General features: G+C 46.6%; 1 protein-coding gene across 3 annotated transcripts in view; it reads right to left on the reverse strand.

Moving 5' to 3' along the window:
- The window catches only part of Camk1d (calcium/calmodulin dependent protein kinase ID), a 411,952-nt gene extending 403,490 nt beyond the window's left edge, over window positions 1-8,462 (reverse strand). For 2 of the 3 annotated variants that reach the window (XM_042278119.2, XM_015993508.3), the window contains exon 1: window positions 8,043-8,448. In XM_042278119.2, coding sequence (XP_042134053.1) covers window positions 8,043-8,134 — 92 coding nt within the window. In that variant the 5' untranslated portion in view covers window positions 8,135-8,448. Of the gene's footprint in view, window positions 1-8,042 lie in introns of all 3 variants that reach the window. The other variant, XM_006974656.4, reaches the window with a different exon arrangement.
- Between the last annotated feature and the right edge of the window lie 18,686 nt (window positions 8,463-27,148).

A 27,148-nucleotide genomic window follows, 5' to 3' on the forward strand; every position in this document is an offset into this window, starting at 1 on the left:
AGACAGTGCCTCTCGTTGGCCTGGAAATCATCAAGTAAGCTGGGCCAGCACACCGGCATGCCCCAGGAATGATCTGTCTCTGCCTCCCAGTTGTCTCTGCCTTCCCAGTACAGGATTTACGTACACATGCCTTCACACCCAGACATTTTTGATGGGTTCTGGGGGTCAAGCTAAGGTACTCCCAACTGAGCTATGTCCCCAGCCCCAAACATTATAAACTCCACAACGCTGTGATGAAATGACATTTTAAGTAAGTGACTTCAGTCATCCAATTAAAATACTGTTCTCAGAGTTGGGGACACAGCTCAGTGGTAGAGGAGTTGACAAGCATGCATAAGACCTTGGGTTCCAAGTGCAGCACTATAAAAAATAAAAAAGAGTTCACATCTGTGTGCACAGGCACATACGTCTCACTTGCAGTAAGAAACACGGTGGAAGCAAACAGCTGGCCTAAAGGAACAGCAGACTGGTGCTGAAGAAGAGCCACAGCAGCGCGAAGACCATTGGGCATCTACGAGAAGACGACTCTTCCACCAGCTGATGCAGACTGAGTTTTCAAACTCAGCCCAGGAAACAGGAAGAGAGTGGCAAATTTGGTTAGCCAGCCAGAGGAAAGGATGTAGCAAACTAGGTCACTCCAGCTTACGAGCTGGCCTGGAGAATGCTTTCAGGCTGAGTCTTTTGGTTAATGATAGCACTATATGGTTTAATCACCTCCTGCTGGCAACAACTGTGAATGGTGCAGTGCCGTCCCCAAATCTGCGCCAATAGCATCTGTGGAGCAGAGACTAATGGGCCAGCTAGGCTCACCGTCGAGCTTGAACTCACATACTGTTCTTGGTGGTTCCCAAGCACTCTCCAGTCCCTCTTCATCACTACCTTCATGTTAGATCCTCTTAGTACCTGGTTTTCTGGAGGAAGCCACAGGGCTCAGAATGGTCAAGTAAGACCAAACCCCACACAGCTAGGAGGCAGTGGAGGCTGACAGAACTTGCACTCACTCCCAGGTAACCTCTAAACCAGGTTCATCGCTGCTCAATGTACCTCGAAGAACAATCAGCGGGTGCTCTGCCCTAGCTGAATGAGAGCTTGTCTGTGGTTGCTCAAATTAATTTTCTGAAAGGTTAAATACACATTCTCCATATTTGCCACAAGAGCGTTCAAAAATCAATTTCCAACAGACACTAGCGTGCTCTTCTCCACTGGTCCTGGCCCCGATGGACCTTAGGTAGTCAGCCCAGCTGCTGAAAGCAGTTCCAGCCTAGATGTCATTGAACCCCTAAACAACCCAGGAGGCGGTGCCTTCAATCTCCACCTTGACCCAGAAAAATTAAGAAAACACCTAGTGTCACAGAGCTACCAACAGCTGTGCTGATGTGAACTTTCTACTAATTTTTATTGCCTCCCCTACCCAGGCTTAGCAAATAAACGATCTTAAATACTTGTCCCCAGGATTCAGTGCCAACCAAGAACAGCATCTGTAGGGCTGCAGAGATAGCTCAGCTGAGAAAGTGTTAGACCTGAGCTGGGTTCCCAGAACCCACATTATAAAGCCAGGTATGGTAGCATGCACTTGTGATCCCAGTGCTGGAGAAGCAGAAACCAGGCGGGTCCTTGGACTCACTGGTCATCCAACCTAGCCCTACCTAGTGAATTCCAACCCAGTGAGACTCTCTGTCTCTTAAACTAGGGGGACAGGCATGCACATGGGGTGGGGGTGGGGGTGTCCCTTCATTAACTTTAGCCCTGGTGAAACACACAGCATCATAGCCAAGAGCTGATAGCTGAAGTCATGGAATCAATGTGGTCTGCCACAGAATGAACTTGACCTGTGGCATGCATTTGGAGGTTATTCTTGGTGTGATTAGAGCCAAAGGATGAACTTTGTATGCATTATATATACATTGTACAATAAACCTTCTTTTAAAAAAATCTTATAGAATCTAATGAAAAGCCAGCCAGAAGAAGTGCTCTCTAGCACCACAGGAAGTCAAAAGGGCATAACCAACATGGACTGAGAAAAAAAAAAATGTTGGCATCCCTCCCAGAGTCCACGTGTCCTCCTGTTTTAACTACATAAGCCCTGAATTGGCCATAGTAGGTCAGAAAAGAAATCAGCCTGACTATGCCATCAGGCTTGTGTTAGCCACCTATTAGAAATTCCTTCATTAATTAAAGGAATGTGAATCCAATGGGCTCTGGGTTCCCTGCTGACTCCTGTGAAATCGGAGCTGTAAGAACTCAGACATGAGGTCCGGGAGCCTGACACCCTCAGGCAAGTTGACCAATAATATGACAATTCCCTGATGATCTACCACCTAAGCCTTTGGAGAGGGGAGAGGAAGAAAGGAGGGAGAAGAGAGATTGGACGGGATTTGAGGAGATTTATCTGGGGAAAGGAAAGATTAGAGGGATTTATGGAGACCCAGGCAAAGCAAGGCTCAACAAGTTAACCCCTCGCGTCCTCCCCAGAGAGCGTGAGTGTCCGCCTGACACCAACCACGCATAATTACTGCGCACTCCGTTGACAAGCTTAAACCACAGATTGGGACTTGAGACCCAGCCATTCGTTAGTTCCTCTGGGGAAGAGCTCTAGCCCACCATTCCACTTCCCAGACCCCAGTAAGCTCACGCATAGGAACACCAGAGTGTGTAACCCCAAAGGCCGCTTCCCCCATCCCGCAGCCCTGTTTCCACTCACCTAGGGTGCCACAGTAGGAGAAGGTTCCTGCTCTTCCCACTTTTGCCCTTGAGCCTGACAGCACTCACCACAGCAAAGCCAAGCATCACTCCTCTGCTCAAGCCCCTCCAATCTGGAGCCCAAGCTAAAGGGATCCAAGCCTATCCATCATTTCCTTAGCCCCTCCCCTCCCCCTCTCACTTCCTCCCAGCCTTAGCTGGACTGGAACCATCACAGCTTGACTTCTTCATCTCTTTTCAATTTGCCTAGCACATAGCAGGTATTCCAGGGGTAATCTTAGATGTATAAACTGAATATTTATCATGCCTCCAAACAGAGAAATCCAAACTAACAGCAAATACTGCAGCTGGGTTAGCCTCCCAGAGAGACCCAGGCTTCACATCCCTCCTTCTCTTTCTAATCTTTCAAATGATCTTCACAGATTCTAAAAAGATCTGACTGATCTCAGAATCCGCAGATAACCAGAAGTGCAAATATGCAAACTACCCCAAGGAATTTTGCATTCTTTATACACACGGACACCACCACCACCACCAAAACAAGAGGCAAATCTATTTCCCATCTAGGGTTGCAGACAAATCAATTACTTTTGTCCTCAACAGGTGTATTTACTGAGCAATTTCAGCAGTGTAAGGATGAGACAGGTAGGAAATATCCATTTATTCTCCTCCTAAAGCAGCCCCCAGCAGGCACTTGGGTAATGGAAAAGACCCATTGCCACTCCCTCTACTCGGGAAAGTAGCTGGCCTGGAGTGTTCCATCCTCTGCTTGGATGGTCATAAAAATGTCCCTCCATGGGGTTGGGGAAACTTCTTGGTTGGTTACAATGCTTGCTGCACAAGCCTGAGGACCTGAGTTTGACCCCCAGCACCCACATAAAAGCTGGGCATTATGCTCCATCACCCAGCACTGGGGAAGTAGAGACAGGCCAGCTAACCTAGAGAAGAGGTGAACTCCAGGCCAATGAAAACCCCTGTCTCAAAAGCCAGGGTCCAAGGTTGACCTCTAGCCTCCATGTGCATGAAAACACACGTGCTCACTCACCTTCATGAACACCACACACACACACACACACACACACACACACACACACACACACACACACACACAAAATGGCCCTCCAAATAGGTGCACCTAGTCACACAAGGCAAACCCCGAGGAACAACAATTAGAAATGCCTTCCAGACACAAGTGAACCACTGAGTTGTCGGGTCATTTGAAAACCTCCCATATCCTTCTCCGAATGCTGGACGGGAAGTTTCTGTTTGTTTCAGAAGGTGCTTAAGGATATCTCTGGGGCTAGGGAGATAGCTCGGTCAGTAAAATATTGGCCTTGCAAACCTGAGTACTTGAGTTCAATCCCCAGAACCCATTTTTTTAAATTTTAAAAATAATAGAAATAAAACGCTAGGCCTGGCAGCATGCACTTGAAAGCCAGCTGGAAAAGCAGAGGCAGACCACAGCCTGGTTCCTGGGGCTGCTGACCAGCCAACCTAGCCTTGTTAGTGAGGTCAGGCCAGTGGGAGACACTGTCTCAAAAAAAAAAAAAAAAAAAAAAAAAAAACAGTGGTTGTGGCCTGAGGAAAAATAGCCAAGTTTGTTCTCTGCCCTACACACACCTACATATGATGTGCACATATGCATGCATGTGCACATAGACGCAGACACACACACACACACACACCCCTCCAGCAGAGATGACTCTAACAGCCTAGCAAACGCGCCAACAGAAATGTTTACCATTCCTAATTTGCTGTTACACAACATTTATTTGCTCTCACTGTGTGCCAAGGATCTGAAAACATGTTGTTGATTAATAAACAGTAATTAAGTCTCACCACCTCACTCAGAGATACAGTTAGGTTCTGGGATCCCCCTTTGAAGGAGGCTACAGTGAAGCGTAGGGGTTGACAGCATTTCCTGGGGCCCGACTTGAAGGTTCATTGGACGTATGCATCCAGGAGCCCGCCCCTCTCCCCTCCCTCCGTCTCCTCTTCAACCCCCCTGATCCAGTTACCACTCGCTGGGCCCCTGCTCAGCAAGGTCCCTCTAAGCACACTGACAAAAGGCCTGACCCTCTCCTTCTAGCATTAGACCTTCCAGCCTATGAAGAGAGATACCAGATTAGACTGCCAAATACAGGATTACAAAGCCTGCTACTGAATCCTCCTCTGGGTTTGTTTTGTTTGCTTTTTTACAATGTTTTATTCCAAAAGCATTTTGACCAGTTTCTGGCAGGGCTTTCCTACCTTAGGATCTTAAAGATGTTTGGTAAAAGTGTGGGAAACAGTATGACTGGAGCTACATGGATCTTTGGGCATAGACTCCAATTATTCAATTATTGTTGTCTACACCTCTGATTCCTGCTGGACTTCATTATAAATAAGAGAAAAATCCAGATGTAAAACCCAAACTGAAGGGACAGAAAGTAACTTCCATAGTAAGACTTAGGCCAAGGTCACTAGACTTGGCTCAAGGTGAGCCAGACATCCTAAACTTGGGACCACTTCTAGCAAGTTCAGGAAGATGGTACAATGGTGATGATCCAAGAACTCTGAAGTCCTTGCATATTTAGATAGGAGGTTATTCATAATAGTCTCTTATGTGTGTCCTTATTAAAAGTGGCTTTCCGTATATGAAAACCTTTTTTATAATTATTTGTAGTCCTGAGATGTAACCCAGGCCCCACACATGGTAGGTAAACACTCTACTACTCAGCTACATTCCCCTATTCTCAGGTTAAGTTATCATTTTTAGGCTATAAAGTAGCTGAACAGCATTGAGGATCACAGAGAGTTGTTCTGGAAATAGAAAGATGTCTCAGTAAGGAAAGGGTCTGCCACAGGAGCATGAGGACCTGAATTTGCATTCCCATCACCCACATAAAAGCTGGGCATGGCCGCCCTCATCTGTAATCCCAGTGCAGTTGGATCCCTGAAGCTCATTGGCAGCTACTCTATCCAAATGGATAAGCCGCAAGTTCAGTCTAAGACCCCGCTTCAAACGGTAAGGCAGCAGGCAAAAGAAGGGGCCATCCAGTGTCGACCTCTGGCCTCCACGTGCACTCCAACACATGTGTGCACACACATGCACCTCTTCTGCCTAGCTCTGAACATTATCTCCATCACTTAGTAGCTAGCTCATTAGCTCACAGTCTCTCTCATACCTCAGTTTCTTCGTCTGGAAATTATGGGTAGCACTACATAATTATGTCAGGAATTTTGTGTGTGTGAGTTAAAATGGATTAATATACACAAGAAACTTAGAATAAATACCTAGTGCTTAGTATACTTTTAAGAATGCCACCATAATTGTCAATATTATTATGTCATCAATTTAAAAAAAATCTTGATCATTGTATTTCTAGTACCAACCTAGGTACCCTGTCAGCATTACACCAGAGAGTTTCTTTGCAAAGAATTATTTTCAAACAGAAGGGACCCTAGGAAAGAACCAGCTCACAGGAGCACAGCTCAAGTCCATAAAGCTGTTCTGCCTGAGCTCGGGTCAGCATGAAGTCAAGGCTCTGTCCTTCCCAGAAATGGACGCCACTCCAGTGAACCCAAGCAGCATGCTACACAGTACAATCTGCTCCAAGCCGGCTCCCTCTCAGCAGCCTGGCCACTGCAGAGGTGCAGGCATGGTGCCTGGCTTTGCCAGTGAGGACAGTCAGTGAAGGGAGATTGTACCTGAAGGCTGCAGGCAATAGGGTTCCTGCAGGTAAAAGACATGTAAGGGGATCTGTTCACACAGGAGGGTATTCCTCAATCTCCAATCATGTGCCAGGTCCCTGATGGACAAGCAGAAGGCACATTTCTGTTCGCCTGTTAACTTGTGCATCTCAAAGTCACAACCTCAACCCTAAACGACAATTTTGAAAAGTTGGGACCAGAAGTATCCTCTTAACTGGGAAAGTTAAAAGCTTAACCCTCTTTACTAAAAAGCTAAGAGCTCCTTGTTTTATTTCCACAAAGACACAAAGTAGGTGCACAGAGATGCTTTCCCTGGTGCACAGCAGCAGCAGCAGCAGCAGCAGCAGCAGCAGCAGCAGCAGCAGCAGCAGCAGCAGCAGCAGGGTGACCCTGTTCTAGAGCTCAGCACAGCTGAGAATGTCACCCTACAACTTCTCTCTGGGGGACCCACTGCAGGTGGGGGCGGGCGAGGAGAGGCATGAAGGGAAATCATTAGCAATATTTAGCTGTGGAACTCTGAGCTTAGAGCAGATTTTAAAAATGGGATCCTGGGAAAGCAAAGCAGGTGCAGAAATAGGAAGGTTAAGGTGGCATAAGGAAAGACAGAAAAGCACCCAGCCACACAGATATGCCCGGGAAACACCCCCTCTTTTCTCCGTGTCACCAACACCTCCTAAACCCCAGCAAAACGCTCATTTCAGGCAGCCCGTGTGTAACTGTATCTGTATGGACAGATACTGATCAAAATCAGAAGCTGATCAAGTAGGGGGAGAAAATAACTTGAACTTCAGACTCCTTTGGCAGCGCTGAATTCTTTCACAGCCCTTGTACCTATCTGAGGCGCTTCAAAACAAAACAAAACCAACTCATGCGCAGGAAGGGAACTGCAGCTGTGCTGAGAGGCACATGTTCAGAGCACTGATGACACACACTTTTGATTATTTCTGCTTTCTTGAGATGTAACCATCAAGCATGAGACTACATTACGTGAAGCCGCGGAGAGAACCGCCTCTAAAGACTCACTTAACCCTCCGCTCACCCGGACATGCATCCCAGTGCGTGCGGCTGACCCTATGTGAAATATACACTCAGATGAGGCTCTGCCCACATGTCACTCTGAATACTGCGAAATTCTTCCCTCTCACCATCCTGAGGCCATCCAAAGTCTTGCCTACACATAGTACGCGCATATGTCAATTCCATAGGATTATATGATGTAAGGGCAGGACCAAAAGCTTAATTTCCTCGTGATCACTTTCGTCGACCCAGTGCGCCCATACATACGGTAAGTGCACACAGCCAGCGATCAACGAGATCCACCATACTCAGCCCACAGTCACGCGTGGAGAGAAAAATCGGTGGAGGGCGGTGGTGGCAAGGGAAATGGAAAGTCGCCCGCCCGCGTGGGCTGTTCTCTGCGCGCCCAGCGCTCCCCTCCCCCGCCCAGGAGAGGTGTCACCCGTGGGCGCAGACCCACGCGGTGGACTCGCGGAGGGTCCCCGCAAGAGCGAACCATGGGACAATGAGGACACGCAGCGACCAGTCAATTTCTGCCGCGGTGGTGGTGACGGCGGCAGCAGCAGGAGCCGCCGATGCAAAGCTGCTGCCACGATGCCACTTCCACCCTCTGGTCCCCAGCACCCACTTACGTTCCGAGGGTCTCCTTGAACTCGAAGATCTTCTTTATGTCTTCCGCTTGCTTCTTCCAGGAAGAGCTGCTCTCGCCGTTCTCCCGGGCCATGGCAGACTAGGGCTGTGGGGCGACCGGGGGTGCGCTGGGGAGGGGCGCCGGGGGCGCGGCGCGGGCGCAGGGGGATGCTGGGCGCGGGGATGCAGAGCCGGAGGATGCGGAGCGCAGGGAGACTCGGGCTGCGGCAGAGCTTCCTCTTCGGCAGTTTCCTCTTTCGCCTTGGCTGCTGCCGCCGCGGTCCCTCCCTGGCTCTAATTTCTGCTGCTCTCCGGCACAGACTTCCTGCCTCTGCCGCCGCCTGCCAGCCTCACTTTCTGCTACTTTCTTGCCTGGCTCCTGCTCCCTCCCCGCCGCCCGCCCCACTCCTCCAGCCCGCCTCCTCCCGCGGGCTCCCCGCCCTCCCCGTGCACCCGGCAGCCTCCCCGCCTCCCGCGAGGCGGCCTTCGGGGATGTCCCGCTCCCCTCCCCACGAGCGCCGTGCCCTGGGCGCCGGGATGCTGCACTTGACCACGGGGCCACGCACGCTCCTGGGCTGTCCGCGCACCCAGAGTCCCCCAGCAAGGACCGGTAGGGGAACCCGGCAGGTGCAAAGCGCTGGAACGCGCGGGGGAGCCCTAGCCTTTGGGGAGCTTTATTATGAAGTCAAGGCTGGGGGCGCCCGGGCTTTCCCTCTTCGGGCAGGAGGGGGCGCCTCTGCGTGGCGCTCGGAAGCTCCCGGCAAGGTGGAGATGCGCGGCTCACGGAATCGGGGCGCCCAGGGCGGGGCGCCTTCGCATGCCCAAGAGCCGGTGGCCCAAGCCTGCTGTGCCGGAGGGCGGGTGGGAGCTGGTTGTCAAGGCAATGGGCGGGGGCCTGGATGGAGCCAGCGACCAGCGGGCGTTGACTCCCGGTCGCAGCTTTGCCCAAGCCGGCGCTCCCAGAGCTCAGCAGTCTCCTCCCGACACTGACACCGCTGCTGGAGCTAATTCGCATTGCACCAAAATCGGCCTCAGGTCAATTTCGGGACCGCTAAAGGGAGCCTCGGAGTGTACGGGACAGGCACTCCTAGGACAGGCAAATCCTTGCCTGGTGGTCTCTTTGGAAGCAAAACTCCCGGAGATATTTGGCGGCCAAGTGACGGGTGAATGCGGGACACCGTGGCTGGCCTAGCCCAGGACTGGAGTGATTGGACTGGCTAGTGTTTGAACCCTTCTGGTTTGCTCTTTCTCGCTTTGCTCCTTCCTGATGCTCTGCGGCTGTGGCCAAAACCTCGGATCCTGTGGAAAGGCAGCTTCTGGTGCCTTTCCTTACCTCCTTCCCCCATCCGCATAACCCGCAGAGGGCTTACTTAGTAGGTAGTAGAGGCAAAGAAACAAAGAATTGCCTGGGCCTCTGATCTCCAGAATGAACTTTGACTTGACCAGCTATTCACCTGTTAGAGGACAGCCAGCAGGGTTCCTTGGTCTTGTGGCCTGCCCCTGGCAGGGACTACCTCTGGATCGGAAAATTTAAGTTTTCTTTGTAGCAAGATTTCCTCTCCCCGAGGGCCCGCTCTGCTGAGTTGAGTCAACAGCCCTGTCTCTTGATTAGGGACACCTGTCCCATTTTCCCAGGACTGTTCCAATTTGAGAAGGGGGAGGTGTGAATCTGCTTTCAGAAAAAGAATCTTCCCCCATCACCTCCCTTTTGGGTCGGACTGGCCAGAGGCTCTGCCTTCAAGCTCTCTGGTGACCCCCACGGAGGTCAGAAGACAAACCATCTCTCCCTGGAGTCTGAGTGACGTTTTCCACCTTTCAGTGGCCGTTAGCTCCAGGGCAGAAAGGGGGACACCTGAGTGGTTGCATGATCATCATGTTAAGTGTATTTACACAGGCCTAGATGGTGTAGCCTACTACACACCCAGCCTGTGGGATAACACACACACACATATTGTGGGGGTGGGGGGAGAAACCGCCTATTGCTCCTAGGACCAAAATGAACAAAACGTGAAATTAAATCTAGCACAAGACAAAATGATGCAATCAAGAGGAACAGTAAACACTGGAGAGAAGAGGGTGCTGCCAGCATAATAGACTGACTTACAGTCAACTCTTTTTCATAAGTAGAAGGAACGTGTTCTAGAATAAAAAATTCAACACAGTAAATAAATAAAGCAGTAAGAATCATCTATCATCAGGCATTATTTACTTAAGTAATGGTGTCTGTAGTACTTCTAGGCAAGGTACAGCTCTGTGGGTCTGTTTACACCACCATTACCACAAACATATGAGTAATGGGTCACACTGTGATGTTATGACTGGCTTAGAGGTCACTAGGCCATAGGAATTTTGCAGCTTCATTATAATCTTCTGAGACTAATCTCAGAATGCTATTGTGCCTACATGACCACGGTTGCTGCTGTAAACCCAGAAAAGAACCTACACACTCAGTATGTAAGAAAGAAAGAATTAAGGAACTTCTCTCAAAGATGGAGACGTCCCCATAGTCCAGAGCATACAGCATCCCCATATATATATATATATATATGAACTCTATACAGAGATATGCAGTAAGGACAAGCAGAAGTCAACTTCAAGCACAGCTGACACTGTCCCATCCCCCTTCCTGGTTATTGTTTTTTTTTTTTTTTTTTCTCCATCTCCCTCTCTTCCTCTGTCCCATCAAAAAGAGACAATTTCACAGGAAAAATCAAAGTGTAAGGAAAAGTAGCGGGAAGGGACTGGGAGGTGCCTCAGTAGGTGAAGTACTTGCCTTGCAGATGTGAGGACCTGACTTTGATCTCCAGAATCCAGGTGGGTTTGGGGTTTTAGGTTTGGTATTGTTTTGTTTGTTTGGTTGGTTGGTTTGGTGTTGGTTTTTTTGTTGGGTTTTTTTTGTAATAATAATAATAATAATAATAATAAACCAGATGTGGTAGCAAACACTTGTAATCCCAAGGCTGGGAAAGTGGGGATAAGTGGATCCTGGGGTACAGTAGCCAACCAACCAGTCAGCCTAATCTTCTTGGTGATTTCTAGGCCAGGAAGAGATGATTTAAAAATAAGAAGAAGAGCCGGGCGTTGGTGGCGCACGCCTTTAATCCCAGCACTTGGGAGGCAGAGCCAGGCGGATCTCTGTGAGTTCGAGGCCAGCCTGGGCTACCAAGTGAGCTCCAGGAAAGGCGCAAAGCTACACAGAGAAACCCTGTCTCGAAAAACCAAAAAAAAAAAAAAAAAAATAAGAAGAAGAGCCAGGCGGTGGTGGCACACGCCTTTAATCCCAGCACTTGGGAGGCAGAGCCAGGTGGATCTCTGTGAGTTCGAGGCCAGCCTGGGCTACCAAGTGAGTCCCAGGAAAAGGCGCAAAGCTACACAGAGAAACCCTGTCTCGAAAAAAACAAAATAGATAAATAAATAAATAAATAAATAAATAAATAAATAAATAAATAAATAAATAAAAGAATTAATGATGTGGGTAGTCCATGAGGAGTGGCACCTGAGGTTGCCCTTTGCCCTTCACACGTGTGTGCATACACTGGAGCATACGAACACACACACACACACACACACACACACACACACACACACACAGGAGGTGTGCCTTTTCCTACCAGACTGCACAAGCTCCTTGAGAGCCAGGCTCTTGGCATCCCATCACTGCCTTTGTTACCAACATAGTCACTGTAATTTATACCTGGTGACGGTTCCATAAAGCAGTGTGGAGTAGATAAAGAAACAGACCTAAGCTCACTATTTGATATTTGTATTGCTGGTAGCAATACTGTGAAGAAGCTTGCTTTCTTGTCCAAACTCCATAATGATGTTGGTTCATTGGTAAAAAGCTATTTCCATCTGGACTAGATTCCTGAGGGGGGTGGGAACTAGCTTTTTAATAGAGAGCTGGCAAAATCACACCCAGAAGAGCAGATCCAGTGGTTTATAGACAATAGAAATGCCAAAGGCACATTCGTTTGGGCTGGATTATTTTCATTTCTCCCTTACCAGATGCCATGTAAAATAAACAAAAGTTCTTGATCCTGGAAAGAGCAATTAAAAATCAAACCTTTCATCCTTTTAGAATGCTTCAGGGACTGGAGAGATGAGATGGCTCATTGGTTAAGAGCACTGGCTGCTCTTCCAGAGGATTAGGGTTCAATTCCCAGCACCCACATGGTGGCTTACAACCCTCTATAACTCCAGTCCTAGGGGATCTGACACCCTCTTCTGGCCTCTGTGGGCACTGAATGCTCGTGGTACACAGACATACATGGAAGCAAAGCACCCATATATATAATATTTTTAAATAAAAAAAATTTTAAAGAATATTTTAACCTGTAAACATCACAGTTCTGTTTCCTAGATGGCCAGTGTACACACTCTCCTCCAACACAGCTGGCTGCTCCTTCCACATTTTTCTGGTGGAAGAACTGGCAGCTGCCATTCCCCTTTGGCATTGCCTCCCTAAGTCTGTTCCCAATAAACTACAGTCTGTCAGTCAGCAGGTGTCGGTTCCTCCACAACTCTATTTCCAAAAGCTTTGACAGAGGACTGGAGAGCTGGCTAAGCAGTTATGAGCACTGGTTGCTCTTTCAGAGGACCCAGGTTCAATTCCCAGCACCCGAATGGCAGCTCACGATTGTCTGTAACTCCAGTTCCAAGGGATCTGACACCCTCACACAGACATGCATGCAGACAAAACATCAATACACACAAAATAAAAAAAATAAAAATAAAATCTTTTAAAAAAAAAAGCTTTGTCAGATATTTGGATTACTAAGGCTTGGGTTCTGCTATAGTCTAAATGGTAAAGGTACTGCAAAGGTCCATGTTTTAAAGCCTTGGTCCCTACTGTGACATTACTGAGAGGCAGTGGAACCTTTGAGAGGTGGGACCTAACGGAAGTACTTTAGGTCATGGAGGTATAATCTTGAAGAACAATATGGAATACAGGCCTCTTCTTCCTGCCTCCTAACCAAAGGCACACAATGCTTCTAACATGACATGTGCCTTAGCCAAGGCCAGAGGGAGAACTGGTATACCCAACTGTGGGCCTTTTCTCATAGATTCTATAGTAATACAAGTTTATCATTTCATGTGTTTGGGGGCTTTTCTCTCCCTTTGTTTGTTTGTTGTTTGCATGGGTTTTTTTTTTTTTTGTGTGGTGGTGGTGGTGGTTGGTTGGTTGGTTGGTCGGTTGGTCAGTTGGTTGGTTTTGTTTTAGCTTGGGTTTTGGTGCTGGAGATTGAAGCCAGTGCCTCACAAGTGCCAAGCACCTGCCACTGAGCTACACCCTTGGCCCATCTGGTATTTGTTATAGTGATGGGATGATGAGTAACAGAGGTTCAAAGTCTTAATATTTTCTTAAAGCCCTTAACATTTGTTTAGTTAAAGAGCTCAAGGAAAAGGCATTTTAATGACCCATCATTAAAGGGTTACTAATTTTACACTCAAACTTTCCAGCTAACCCCTAATTTATATGACCCAGGTTGAGTACTGAGAAAATGGTATTGGAGAAAGAAAGACTATGCTACCCTAAAGCAAATGCTCAGATTAAATTTGAAAATTGCTAAATTACCCCTCTTCAGATTATTGCACCTAACTTGATACGCCAGCTAGGCAAGCTGGATGATGGAAAGAATTAGAAACTAGAAATGAAGCCAGGCGGTGGTGGTCCCACCCCACCTGCATCCCAGCACTGGGGAGGCAGAGGCAGGTGAATCTCTGTGAGTTTGAGGCCAGTCTGGTCTACAAAGCCGGTTTCAGGACAGCCAGGGCTTTTACACAGAGAAACTCTGTCTTGAAAACCCAAAGGAAAAAAAAGAAAGAAACCAGAAATGAGGCCCCAGTTCCAGGTCTTCCACTGGTTTGTGCATATGCTTGAGTGGAATTCAAAATAGTTTGTAGACAGGCCAATGGCATCAACTAGACAGATGATTCTTAGACCATCTAAATCAGTGTATGTTTTCATATGATGAAAAGCTTATCCACAGTACTATTACTTTATCTCTTAAAATGTAATAGGTTTTGGTTTTTTTTTTTCCGTTGTTGTTTGTTTTGCTTTGCCATGTATTAATCAGAGACTGGAGACATGGCTCAGCAGTTAAGAACAATCATTGCTCTCACCGAGGACCCGGCCTCATTCCCAGCACCTACCTGGAGGCTCACAGCCTTCCATAACTCCAGTTCCAGGGGATCTGACACCTCTTTGGACCACTGCAGGCACCAGGCACACATGTGGTCACAGTTGTACATGCAGGCAACACACCCATACATAAAAATAAACACAAATCTTTGAAGGGGGAAGGGAAGAACACTTGGCTGGCACATGTAAGGCCCTGGGGTTGATCCTAACCTGGAGGGGAAAAAGAAAGAAGGGAGGAAGAAAACAAATAAAACAAGAATATATAGATGACCAATACCAAATGTCCTGATAAAAATTGACTTATATCCAAAGAGATACTTGAGTTTTCTTTAAAAAGTCAATTCCCGTGTATTATGAAGACAGACATTTATATTTCTATATCCACATATCATCCTGTTGCAGACTTTTCTTTTTTTTTTTTTAGGTATTATTACTGAGCTGTAATTCACTTTCTTTTTCACTACTTAAAAAAAAAACACAATGTTTTTTAAATTCATTTTATGTGTGTGTTTGCCTGCATCTGTGTATGGGTATCACATTCGTGCCTGGTGCCTTCCAAGGTTAGAAGAGGGTGTCAGAGCCCCTGGAACTGGAGTTACCGATGGGCATGAGCACTATTTCTGTGCTGGGAATCAAAGATGTGCCCTCTGGAAGAGCAGCCAGTGCTCTCAACCACTAACCATCTCAACGACTAAGCCTCCTTACTTAATATTGTTAAGATAGGCTTTCACTAGGTTTCCCAGATTGGCCTTGAACTTACAGATGGCCTGCTTCAGCTTCCTCGGTGGTTGAATTATAGGTCTGCACCCCCAGACCCAGACCTTTTGCAGGCTTTCTAATGCCCATGCCTGGTGACAGCCGGTGACTAGGGTTAGAGACAGGAGTTCAGTTGGGCTTTACTTGTCTGGCATGCATAAAGCCATGGGTGTGATCCATAGCACCACAGACCTAAAGTAAATAATACAGTTTCAAAGATGCACCTGCAATTATAAAATAAAGCTGGGCTGAGGAGTTTTTACCATGTAAGCATTAGAATCTGAGTTTAATTCCCCCAGAAGCTACATGAAAAAGCTGGGCATGGTAGTGCATACCTGTAATCCCAGTGCTGGGGATGCCAAGGCTTACCAGCTGGCCAGCCTAGCCAATTTGGTGAGCTCCAGGTTTGGTGAGAGACCCTATCTCAATAAGTAAAGTGAAGAGTGATTGAGAAAGACACCAGACATCAACCTCTGGATCCCCATATACACACACACAGAGAGACAGAGATACATACACACCTGCATGTGTACATGCACACACAGACATGCATACCTGTGTGTGTACACAGAGACATGCACATGCACACCTGCATACACACACACACACACACACACACACACACACACACAACAAGAGAACAACAATATATGGATAAAATTAAATCCCCAAGGAAGAGACTTGTAATATAGGAACTTCACAGTAACAGTTGAGTTCACATTATGCAACAGGCCCCGGTCTAAATGCTTTGCCAGTCTTCAGTTCTTAATCCCCACGTCACATTCTGAAGTCATCTCACTCCCCTTCTACGGAGGAAGAGACAAAGACTTGGTAAAGGTAAGTCGCATGTCTCAGGTCACATAGCACGAGTGAAAGAAACCCTAGCAGCCTGCTCCAGAGCCATGCTCTCAACCAGCACACCACAGAGCCTCTGACAGCAGGAACCATAGGAAAATCTTTTAAAGAGAAAAAACACAGAAAAGAGAGAATTTATAGGTCAAAATCAAAATAAGATTACTATATCTCCAGAGGTACATTTTTATTATCCAAACCTTTCTCCAAGTTTCATTTTCCTTCCTTCCTTCCTTCCTTCCTTCCTTTCTTCCTTCCTTCCTTCCTTCCTTTTTTTACTTTTTATTGATTCTTTGTGGTTTTCACATCATGCATCCCGATCCTATTCATCTCTCTGTTTCTTCATATCTGCCCTCTGCCCTTGCAACCTCCCCCCAAAATAAAATATAACAAGATTTAAAAGGAAGGGGAAAATCACATCATGGAAGCTGTAATGTGACACATGAGTCACCCAGTAAACCCTTTTGTCCATACATCTTTACTTTGAAAGTGTTCACTCCAATGAGTCATTGTCTGGTTCGAGACCTCTGGCTTCTGCTGCCACACTATCCATACTGGGCCCTCACTGGGACTCCTCTTGGATATCCTGTTGTTGCCCTGTGCTGTGGAGATCCTGCAGCTTTGGGTCTGCATGAACGGCCCCTTCACATGCTCCAGCAGTTCATCGATGAAGTGGATGTTGGGTGGTCCAACTCAGAGCCCTGGTTCCAGGCCTAGGTGGTAGCTGGGTTGGTCAGCCCACCAGCTCTCCACCACTGCCCCAGCTAGCTCACCCAATGCAGCAGGCAGCGAGGGGTGGGGCCAATTCTCCTGCTCTCATAGCCCAGAGGGCCTGTCACCAGCACCCACACCACCAGGGCCAGCTCTACTGTGCTGCTCCCAAGATGACCAGCAGGGTTCTTCCTCTTTCTTTCTTTCTTTCTTTCTTTCTTTCTTTCTTTCTTTCTTTCTTTCTTTCTTTCTTTCTTTCTTTCTTTCTTTCTTTCTTTCTTTCTCTCTCTCTCTCTCTCTCTCTCTCTCTCTCTCTCTCTCTCTCTCTCTTTCTTTCTTTCTTTCACCACAGGGACTTTTAAATAAACATAGCCCCTTAGGTATTTACGCAGAGGACATTATCCTGTGTCTGTGTGCCTTAGATCTAAGGAAGGTGCGCAGTTTCCCCGACTCTCTCCCAGATGTGTGTTTTCTTCTGCTGCTGACTGGCACTGAGACACGATCTTGTCAGTTCATATTAGAGTTAAGAGTCTATTCTTAACAACTCAATGAAGTGCATTTAGCAACAAGCATAGATGTGTTTTTAGAATTAAGAACAGTAAATATGCTGCTGCCTCTCATGTAGAGAGCTAGCCCTAAGAAATGGGATCTCCCCTGGTTATCTACCCGGAACTAACGTTTACATCATGTGCTATAGGCACTGAGAATCTTACCCATTTGCTGTAGTGTGTGTGTGTGTGTGTGTGTGTGTGTGTGTGTGTGTTGTATGTGTATGTTCATATATGGGCACACATGTGTGTATGCACACATGCATGTGTATATGTGCTTGTGGAGCCACGAGGTCGATGTCTGGTGTATTTCTCAAAACTTCTCCCCCTAATTTTGTGTGTAGTTTTTTTTTTTGTTTTGTTTTGTTTTTTGTTGTTGTTGTTTTGTTTTTTATCTATGTGTGTCTGTGTGACTCTACGCCATGTGACCTTGTTCCTGAGGTGGCCAAAGAGAGGGCTGATCCACTGGAGTTACGGGCAGTTCTGAGATGCCCAGTGTGGGTGCTGGGAACAGATCTCAGCTCTTTAGAACAACAGGTGCTCTTAACCACTGAGCCATCTCTTCAGCCTCCACATTATATTTGGAGACAAGATCCCTCACTGAGGCTGAAGCTTGTTTCTGCTAGACTGACTGGCTGCCAGCTACAGAGCGGCTTCTCTCCCATCCCCCTGTACTGGGGTTACAGATAGGCCACCCCACAGGGCTGGGGATCTGACCTCATGTTTTCACAGCAAGCATGTGACTAGGCTGCCTCTCCTGCCCACACTTTGGAAATTAATAGTATATTCCAAATAGTTGAGGAAGATAGAATTGCTAATCTGTATGGATACACTATGAAAATGAAAGATATTTAACAATGTTTCCTTCTACAATGTAAAAATCACTCTAAAAATAAAGAAAAAAGAAAATCTGTATAGTCATCTACATAAAGAAATTTTTTATTATCCAAGCCGAATTTTCAGTTTTGTTTTCTTATTTCTTTTTTTCCTTCATTTTGTAAGCAGAGATAGACTTAAACAACCACTAGGGACTTTTATATTTATGACACTTTATTTATTTATTTATTTATTTATTTATTTATTTATTTATTTGGCTTTTTGATACAAGGTTTCTCTGTGTAGCCCCGGCTGTCCTGGAACTCACAGATCCATCTGCCTCTGCCTCCTCGAGTACTGGGAATAAAGGCGTGCGCCACCACGCCCAGCTCACTAGGGGCTTTACAAAAAACACTTTTGAAGTTTTCCCTCAAAAAGTTCATCTCTCCCATCTTTTAAAATTTTTTTCCCATTTAAAAAACTAAATTGCAAGTATTAGAAGAAGAAAGTATGGTTTTAATTTTTTTCTTTCAAGTAATTGAAGTATATAGATAATAATATTGGATCAAGAAAAAAATATTGTTTTAACAAATATCTTCCACAATTTGGTAAATGCTAAATTTATCAAATTATCGAACCACTGTATATATTATCTTTTACCCGGGAACGTAAGGACTATAAACTTCTTTCCTCAAGTCTCCCCCCCCCCCACCCCGACTCCCTTGAGCAGGGTTGAGGATTGAAGCAAGTTTTGCACGTGACAGGCCAGCAAACCTTCTGCCTCTGAGCTACATGACCAGACAGCCTAACACTGAGGTGCAGGCCTCAGCTACGCCCTTCAGCATCTCTGAGAGCCTCGATTGCTCTGGGAGGCATTCATTGAGCTTGCGGCTTCAAATAGACACTATGAATAGAAAAGGAGTGGAGTACACTTCTCACCCTGGAGATGTTTAAAGTCTAAAGGGAAAAAAAGAACATAAATAGCAATAATAAAATAGATATCAGGGGGCTGGAGTGATGGCTCAGAGGTTAGGAGCACCGACTGCTCTTCCAGAGGTCCTGAGTTCAATTCCCAGCACCCACATGGTGGCTCACAACCATCTGCAATGAGATCTGGCACCGTCTTCTGTATAATAAATAAATAAATAAATAAATAAATAAATTAATTAAATAAATAAATAAATAAATAGATATCAGCTCCATAAATAGCAATAATAAAATGGGCTATCGGCTCCATGGTGGTCAGTCTTCATTGTCAACTTCATGGGGTTTAGAGTCACCATGGAAATCCATACCTGGGATGTTTGTGTGGTTATCTCCAGAAAAGTTTGACTGAGGAGGAATGTCCCACTCAAATGTGGGTGGCACTATCCCATGGGCTGGGGTCCCAGGCAGAATATAAAGGAGGAAGCTGTCGGAGCACAAGGAAGCATTCATCTCTCTCTCCCTCTGATACAATGTGCCCCCCTACCTCACGCTCCTGCCCCCCAACTTTCCCACACAGTGATGAACTGTTCGCTCGGGCTGTGAGCCAAAGTAAACTCTCTCCTGCTTACATTGCTACTGTCCAGTATTCATCACAGCAGCGAGGAAGGTACCAAGCACGGGCAGCGATAGAGATGCGCACAGCAATCGGTGCCAGCCCAGGCTGAAGAATGCCGGCATCCAGGAGGCCTCAGAAGCAGCTGTGCAGGAAAGATGCCCGATAAGGATGGTCTGGAAGGACCAGAGAGAAGCTGCCAAGCAGACAAAGGTGGGGTGTGGATTTAAAGATGGAAAAGCATGCAAAAAAAAAAAAAAAAAAAAACCAAACCAATAATGGTGAAACCCTTAGAATAGCAGTGTTTATTCCAATCCCCAAATTATACTGGGTGGTGATGACAAAGATTTCTTTCTCACATCTGTCATGAGTTGATTAGGGGCCTGAGTGCAGTACAATCTCAGACTCTACGAGCTGTTACGTCTAAAGGAATCTAATTGTTATATCCCCAAAATGACACATATCACTGCCACTTGCAAGTCATTGGCTGCTACCAGTTATATAGCCCCACCCAGCACATAGGAGCCAGAAAGTGGCAAGTCCTATCATTTGTACCCAGGAGATGGAGAGGTTGAAACACAGCCATCCCTTGGCATTCTCCAGGGATCGGTCCATGGATCTTCCTCCTATCTCCAGGATACCAATATCTGTGGATACGAGAGTTCCTTATGGCATAATATTTGCATAAGACCCACATACTCCTCCCATTTACTTTAGTTGACTTACAGTACCTAAACAAGATGTAAATGCTACGTAAATAGTTGTTACACTGTACTGCTGAGGGAATAATGACAAGGAAGAAAGGTCTGTCCGTGTTCAGGACAGATGCAATTTAAAAAAAACAAATGAACAAACCTTTTCCATCCACAGTTGGTTGAATCTGCAGGTGCATGGACACAGGATTGAGTATATTTGTCAAACGCTGCTAATGAACACCAAAACAGTATCACATTAGCCTCTGATTTCAGCAGGCGTGTGGTGTGCGTTGGGGTCGAGAGCCTGGTCAGCAGCCGATGAGCCTAGACAAACTTAAAAGATCTATTTGGAAAAAGGCCTCGTTTAGACACACATGACAATGTTAAGTGCTTTGATGAGTGTGACAATCAGGACTTACAGCATAGCAATACTCTACACTGATTGTATCATCAATAGGGAGGATAGAGGCCCCTGTGGTTACTTTTCTGCCCTTGGTATGATTTCACCTTAACCTCAGTAAATACTGAATGTCTTTAAGAAGTTCAGACCAGTGGCTGCAGAGAAAGTCCCGATTCTGCCTCTTGAATTCCTACACTGGGCATCCGTAATGAATCTCAGTTTCTAGCTTTAAGGGGTCTTCAAGTCTGGGTTGAAGTCCTGAGGACTTGTCAGAGACAGCCTAATTAGCCAGAGTTCCAAATGCAATCTACCATTGTGACATCCCTCCAGGTGATACGGTCTCACAGCGAGGGTTCATTCATGATCTTTCACTCCAGTTCCGCAGAACTGTGCCTCAGCATCCTGTGGCTGGTGAGTGGGCTGGTGCCCTGCTAGCAACTGACTGCAGAGAGTGTGATGCAGGAAGCTAGTCAGAAAGTAATTGGCTCCATCAGTCTGCCTGGTGAGAGCTGTTTGCTTGTTCAAGCTTTTGCCTTAGGGCTACAGCGAGAAACAGCCTGCAGGATACAATAGAGATGGATTTTGTTTGTTTGTTGTTTTAACATGACTTAGTCCAAAGAGAGGCACCACCCTGTGCCCCAGAGTTGGGTGCGCTAAATACAGAACCGAGCAAGGTGTTGTGAAAAATAAAAGAACCAAGATCTCCTCTGACATCTCACACTCTGCTTGACTTCAGGCATTTCCCGGCCCTTTTTTTAGCCAGGAATAACATATGGGGACAGCGAGATATTTCTGAAAAACACTTGGAACCTCACAGAGAAAGGCAGCCGACAAACATACGGTATTGATAATATGCATCTTTTTTTTAATTATATGTCACATCTGGCTGGGGGGGGCAGGGCTTGTTTTCCATTTGGATTACAAAATAAATTATTTTAAAAGAAAAAAAACATCCCTTAATCACCCACCTACAAGACTTGCACTAGATGGGTGCATTTTATATTATATGTAAATAATTCTGGACTGTCAGAAGACTCCAGCAGGGGTTCTCTAGCTGGAGCAAAACAAAAACAAAAACAAACAAACAAAAAAAAAAAAAACCTATCAAGTAACAAGACCCTGTCAGTACAACATTCCCTGAGTGCCTTGACTCTGCACGCATCAGCTCTTTTAAATAAAACCTTTGCAATCTCTCACTGTTCTACATATATAGTTCATAGCATGACCACAGACATGGGTTCAATCCCCAGCACATATAGAATCTAGCAGCAGAAACATATGGCAGTTTTTCTGCTTAAACTGTAGACCTATCCATAAGATCGGTGTTTTTATTTGGGGAGTGCTGGAAAAGGAACCCAGGGCCTCCCAAATGTTAAGCATGCACTCCACTACTGAGTTATGCCCACAATTTTTTAGTAAAGGTAAAATGACTTATATCTTCTTAAATAGGAAAGAAGGTGAAGGGGGGAAGAGACTGGGTGTGGCAGCCCACGTTTATAGTCTCAGCACTAGATTAAGCAGAGACAGAAGGATTCCAGCAAGTTTGAGGCCAGCATGGTCTACTAGGGAGTTCCAGGTCACCCTGAGGCTATATAGCAAGACCTTGTTACAAATAAATAGAAAAGAAGAAGGCAGGGAGGAAGAAGGAAGAAGGAAGGAAGGAAGGAAGGAAGGAAGGAAGGAAGGAAGGAAGGAAGGAAGGAAGGAAGGAAGGAAGGAAGGAAGGAAGGAAGGATAGGAAGAATAGGACAGCTGGTAGAGGGCTTGCCTAGCACCATATAAACCAGGATGGTGGTACACTGTAACCCCAGGGTGGTGTACGAATATAAAAAGTTCGAAGTCATCCTCAGCCAGAGGTGAGTTTGGGGCCAGCAGGGACAGTAGGAGATTGTCTCAAAAAGGAGGAAGCAGGGTAATTCTCCTCTGAGTTGACTGGGCTGCTGTGGTTTTTCAGCTTGTCTATCATTTCTAAATGCTGCTGAAAGATGAGAGAAACTAGCCATCCACAAAGTTACAGAGCCACACAGTTAAGCTAAGTGCTTCCCAGCAATCCTGGTCTGGCTGATTTTTCCAGAGTTCATGGAGGCCATCTGTGGAATTTACACCTCCGATGGACACAAGGACTCTGGGAGTGTCAGAGGATAACAGGATTAACAGAGGATAATTCCACCCCAGAGCAGGTACACTCTTGCTAATGCCCGTGGGTCCTTAAACTGACAGTTGGGAGAGACTTTTAAACTGTCGGCCTGGACAGGAGCCTTTCTCTTGATGAAATTTGTACTGGAACTAAGCAAAGTGAAGAACTTGGGCCCCTCAGCCTTCCCTTCTCTGCCTCCCTGGAGAGCCTCAGGCATCCAAATCTCAAACATCTCCCGGTCCCCTGAAGGTTACCGAAGCTATTTCCCGCTGAAGCAGCCAGAAACAACACCAGAAGTGGGTTTATTTTTACCCTACGCTCTGTCATCGATCATTACTGAAAAACGAAGAGACAGGTTTTGGCTGAATATTCTGTGGAATATTCAAGATCTCCATGTGGAGTTTGGCCCTCTGCCTGCTGCATTTATCTCTTTTGGAGTGGTCTCCTCCCTCTCCTGCCAATGTTCCTCATTAGCAAGATGATTTGGATTCAAAACGGGACACGGTTTGTCTTGGTCAGGCACCAAAGGGATCCTGTGATGACATCATAATGCAGCACTTGTGACATCATAGCTTCTTTCATGAAAATGCATCGTTACGTTTTTAGAATGTTTTATTGGTGGGGAGGAGGGCATGAGCATGATGGTGAGTGGGGAAGTCTGAGGACAGCTTTCAAGAGTCAGTTCTCTCTTTCTACCGTGGGTTCTGGAGGTTGAAGTCAGCTGACCAGGATAGCACAGTGACCGATTCTACTCACTGTGGCATTACACTGGCCTGTAACAAACCTTGAGTGCCTTAGATGATCTATTTAACCAAAGGGACTGTAGCTTGGGAAGCAAATTGCAACTTGTTGTTTTGTTTTTGTTTTTTCCAGACAGGGTTTCTCTGTGTAGTAGTCTTGGTGCCTGTCCTGCATCTTGCTCTGTAGACCAGGCTGGCCTCGAACACACAGAGATCCACCTGGCTCTGCCTCCCAAGTGCTGGGATTAAAGGTATGCACCACCACCGCCCAGCTTCAAATTTCTTCACTGTAGAGGCTAAGGTGAAAAAAAATTGTTTTAATGGGGAGTCTTTTCTCTGGATTTAAGGATAGTTTGCTTTTGGGAAGTACCTTTTTCCTGACTCCTAAGATGGAAATCCTATTGCCTTCTGATGAGATGCTTTTCAGGACCGTGAGATGCACACAGCTGGGACTCCATAGCACGTTCTCCACACTACATCACATTGTTCTTAGTTTCCCGAGTCTTCGGTTCATGCAACTGTGCACATATCTCCCCTCTATTTCATCTTCTTTTCCAGCCTAACAAACTTGATTGGAGCCTCTCAAAGCAAATCCAGATACCAGATACTGTCGTGGGTCGCAGGTCCAGGCCCTGCCCTGGCCTTTTGATCTCCTATTTGCATATTTAATTTCAAGCTTCCTCCTGTACCATATTTAACTTCTTCATAAGAAGTGCCAAACTAGTACCTGCCCCTGGGTCGAACACAACACAGACTACAGTATAGTCCCAGGGAGAAATGGAGAGTGGTAACAGCTCTCGGTGTCAATTTGATTGGGTCCCAGAGAACCCAAGTGAGGCCGGGTCTGATAGGGTGTCGTCATGAGATTAGCGTTTGAGTCAGTGGATTCCGTACCCCAAGGCATGTGAATATCACATAATCCACACTGGGATCTGCATACCACAAAAGGCAGAGGGAGGAGGGCACCCTTGGATTGGGATCTCCATCATTCACTTTCTTAGTTCTCAGGCCTTCCGATGTGGACTGCAATTATACCATGGGTTCCTGGGTCTCCAGTACAGACAATAGATTATAGGACTTCTCAGCCTTTATAATCACATAAGCCAATTCCTTCTGATATCTCAATACATACTGTTAGTTCTGTTCCTCTACAAAATCCTGACTTGGGCTACAGAGATGGCTCAGTCAATAAAAGTACATGCCATGCAAATATGAGGACCTGCGTTCAGATCCCCAGCGTGCACTTAAAAAGCCAGACTGCATGTCTGTAACCCCAGTGCTGGGGGGAGGGGGGAAGCAGAGACCGGCAAATACCTGAGGCTCATACACCAGCCAATCTACCCACTCAAACTGGTGAGCTTCAGATTCCAGTGAAGACCCTATCTCAGAAAAATAAGGTGTAGAAGGACTAAGGAAAATGTCAACCTCTGGCTGACACACATAACACACACACACACACACACACACACACACACACACACACACACACACACACCTGACTCATACTTGGGCTTTAACTGAAAACCGAGGTTTACCATCCATGATCTTTAGAATTTGTACATTACAAACCTCATCCAAAAATCTCCATGACAAAACTTAGGCTTTGCACACAAATTCACGTGTTATGTGAATAAGTACTAAAGGCTTTTCAATATATAAACACCTGGAAAGACGTTCCGGGCCTGTGGATGTCACTGTCTCCGACAGAGAACAGCCCAGGGGTGTGGTCCTGCAGTAGGGGAGCCTCTCCTGTTGGCCTACCAAGGCCTAACTGGGACAAACAGCTGTCCTGTTGAGAAATGAGAGGATCACAACCAGGTTCTCTGCTCTGCCTAGTACACTGGCTGCTCACACACTCACCTGGACCAGTGTTGCCCAGGCTATTCCCCCAAAGGGGTTAAAGTCACTGGGCAATTGAAACCCAAGACGCTGGGTATGTGTGGTTGGGAGTTTGAGTCAGGGCAATCTGATTCAATACCCAACAATAACACGGAACTCCACCACTGCTCTGAAATCCCAGAGGTTGCTTCAAGATGTCACCTGCAGTTCCTAAGCATAACACTCCAGCTTTCTTCCTTACCAGTCCAGCACATTTAACGCTAGGTAAACAATCGCAGCGTTCGGATTCTCTCCCAAGCCCTCCCAAAGCTCCTAGCAGAAGGTCAGTACTGGTTTTTCCCCTAGTGTTTGGCTGGCTCAGATCTCTTCTCTCTCCATGGTTGCCTTGAGGAGGCCGCAGTTCCAGGTTTTCTGGTTTCAAAATAAATTGGCAGAAATCTGAAGCGATGCCAATACCGCCCTCCTGCCCGCAGGCAGCTGGGTCCCAGTGGGAGGTCTCTTAGCAACCGGGCTCAAATCAAATATTTGGGCGTCTGGACACATTCTGATTGGAATGAGATCATGAACAAAAACTTCTCTCTTTCCTTCAACCCAGCTACCGAGGGTTACGACAGGATGCTGAGCCCCTGCGCTGCCGGCTCCCTGAGCTGGGTAAGCGTGACTCATGCGGGCCCTTCAATTAGAGCCCATCCACACACCATCGCGGTCCCAGACTGGCAGGCCACAGCTCCAACTTCTATTTCTGGCTTCCTATATACTTTTCGTTGTTGCTGCTGCTGCTACTGTGCCTGCATAAAGCTCAAAGTTTTAATGTGATCCTGACTGGCCCTCGGCACGCAGCCCTTTCCGAAAATCAGATGTTCCCAGGATCACAAGGGCGGCAGAGGCAAGTCCAACTCAGAAGGTGCCCGGAGGAAGCAGAGCTTCGGGTACTGTCATCTGCCATGTCGTCCTTCCTTCCACTTCCCCTGCAAGTAACAAATGGCAAATGAGTGGGAGAAGAGGGCAGACAGATGCCAAGACAGCTCTGCATCTTTTATTTCCCAACCTCAAATCCGGATTTCACTCTGTTCTTGTTCGTTCAGGGAAAATGATCTGCATGGAATCTGGCTTTTGTTGCTATTTGAAATAAATATTTTTATGTACAGGGGAGGCTTTATTTCCGTTTTTGTCCATAAACTGAGCTTTTAAAAAACCTAGTCTTTAGCCAGGTGGGTGTGGTGGCCCATGCCTTTATTCCCAGAACTTGGGAGGCAGAGGCAGGCAAGGTCTCTGTGAGTTCAAGGTCAGCCTGATCTAAATAGTGAGTTCTAGGATAGCCAGAGCTACATAGAAAGACCCTGTCTCAGAAAAACAAAATTTTAGTCTTTTAAAAATTAATTGACAAGCCGGGCGGTGGTGGTGCACACCTTTAATCCCAGCATGCAGGAGGCAGAGGCAGACGGATCTCTGTGAGTTCAAGGCCAGCCTGGACTACAGAGTGAGTTCCAAGAAAGGTGCCAAAGCTATGCAGAGAAACCTGTCTCAAAAAAAAATTAATTGACATTTTCATACATGTATATAATATATTCTGGTCACACTTGCCCCTCCACCCTTCTGAAATCCTAGTCTCTGGTTGAGTCCATGAGAGATGGATGGGTGCCTCAGCCCAGCATGCTCAGCCTGTGGGTGCTCCATTGGTATTGAGCAGACTACCCAGTCCTGATGTGGGTTACTTCTGTGTACCCAGGTGTCCAGCCTCTTCAGTCCTGATGGCTGCTATCATGATGATGGCCTTTATCACTTTGTGCACGCTTGCATGCGCTTGCCCACTCATGTGCTTGCGCAAGCAAGTGCACATAGAGGCCAAGGGTGAATGACAGATGCTTTCTCAGTTGTCTCCATCTTGTATTTTGAAACAAGATCTCTCTCTGAACCTGGAGCTCACCGATT

The sequence above is a fragment of the Peromyscus maniculatus genome, chromosome 5 (assembly GCF_049852395.1).
Source record: "Peromyscus maniculatus bairdii isolate BWxNUB_F1_BW_parent chromosome 5, HU_Pman_BW_mat_3.1, whole genome shotgun sequence".
NCBI lineage: Eukaryota > Metazoa > Chordata > Mammalia > Rodentia > Cricetidae > Peromyscus > Peromyscus maniculatus.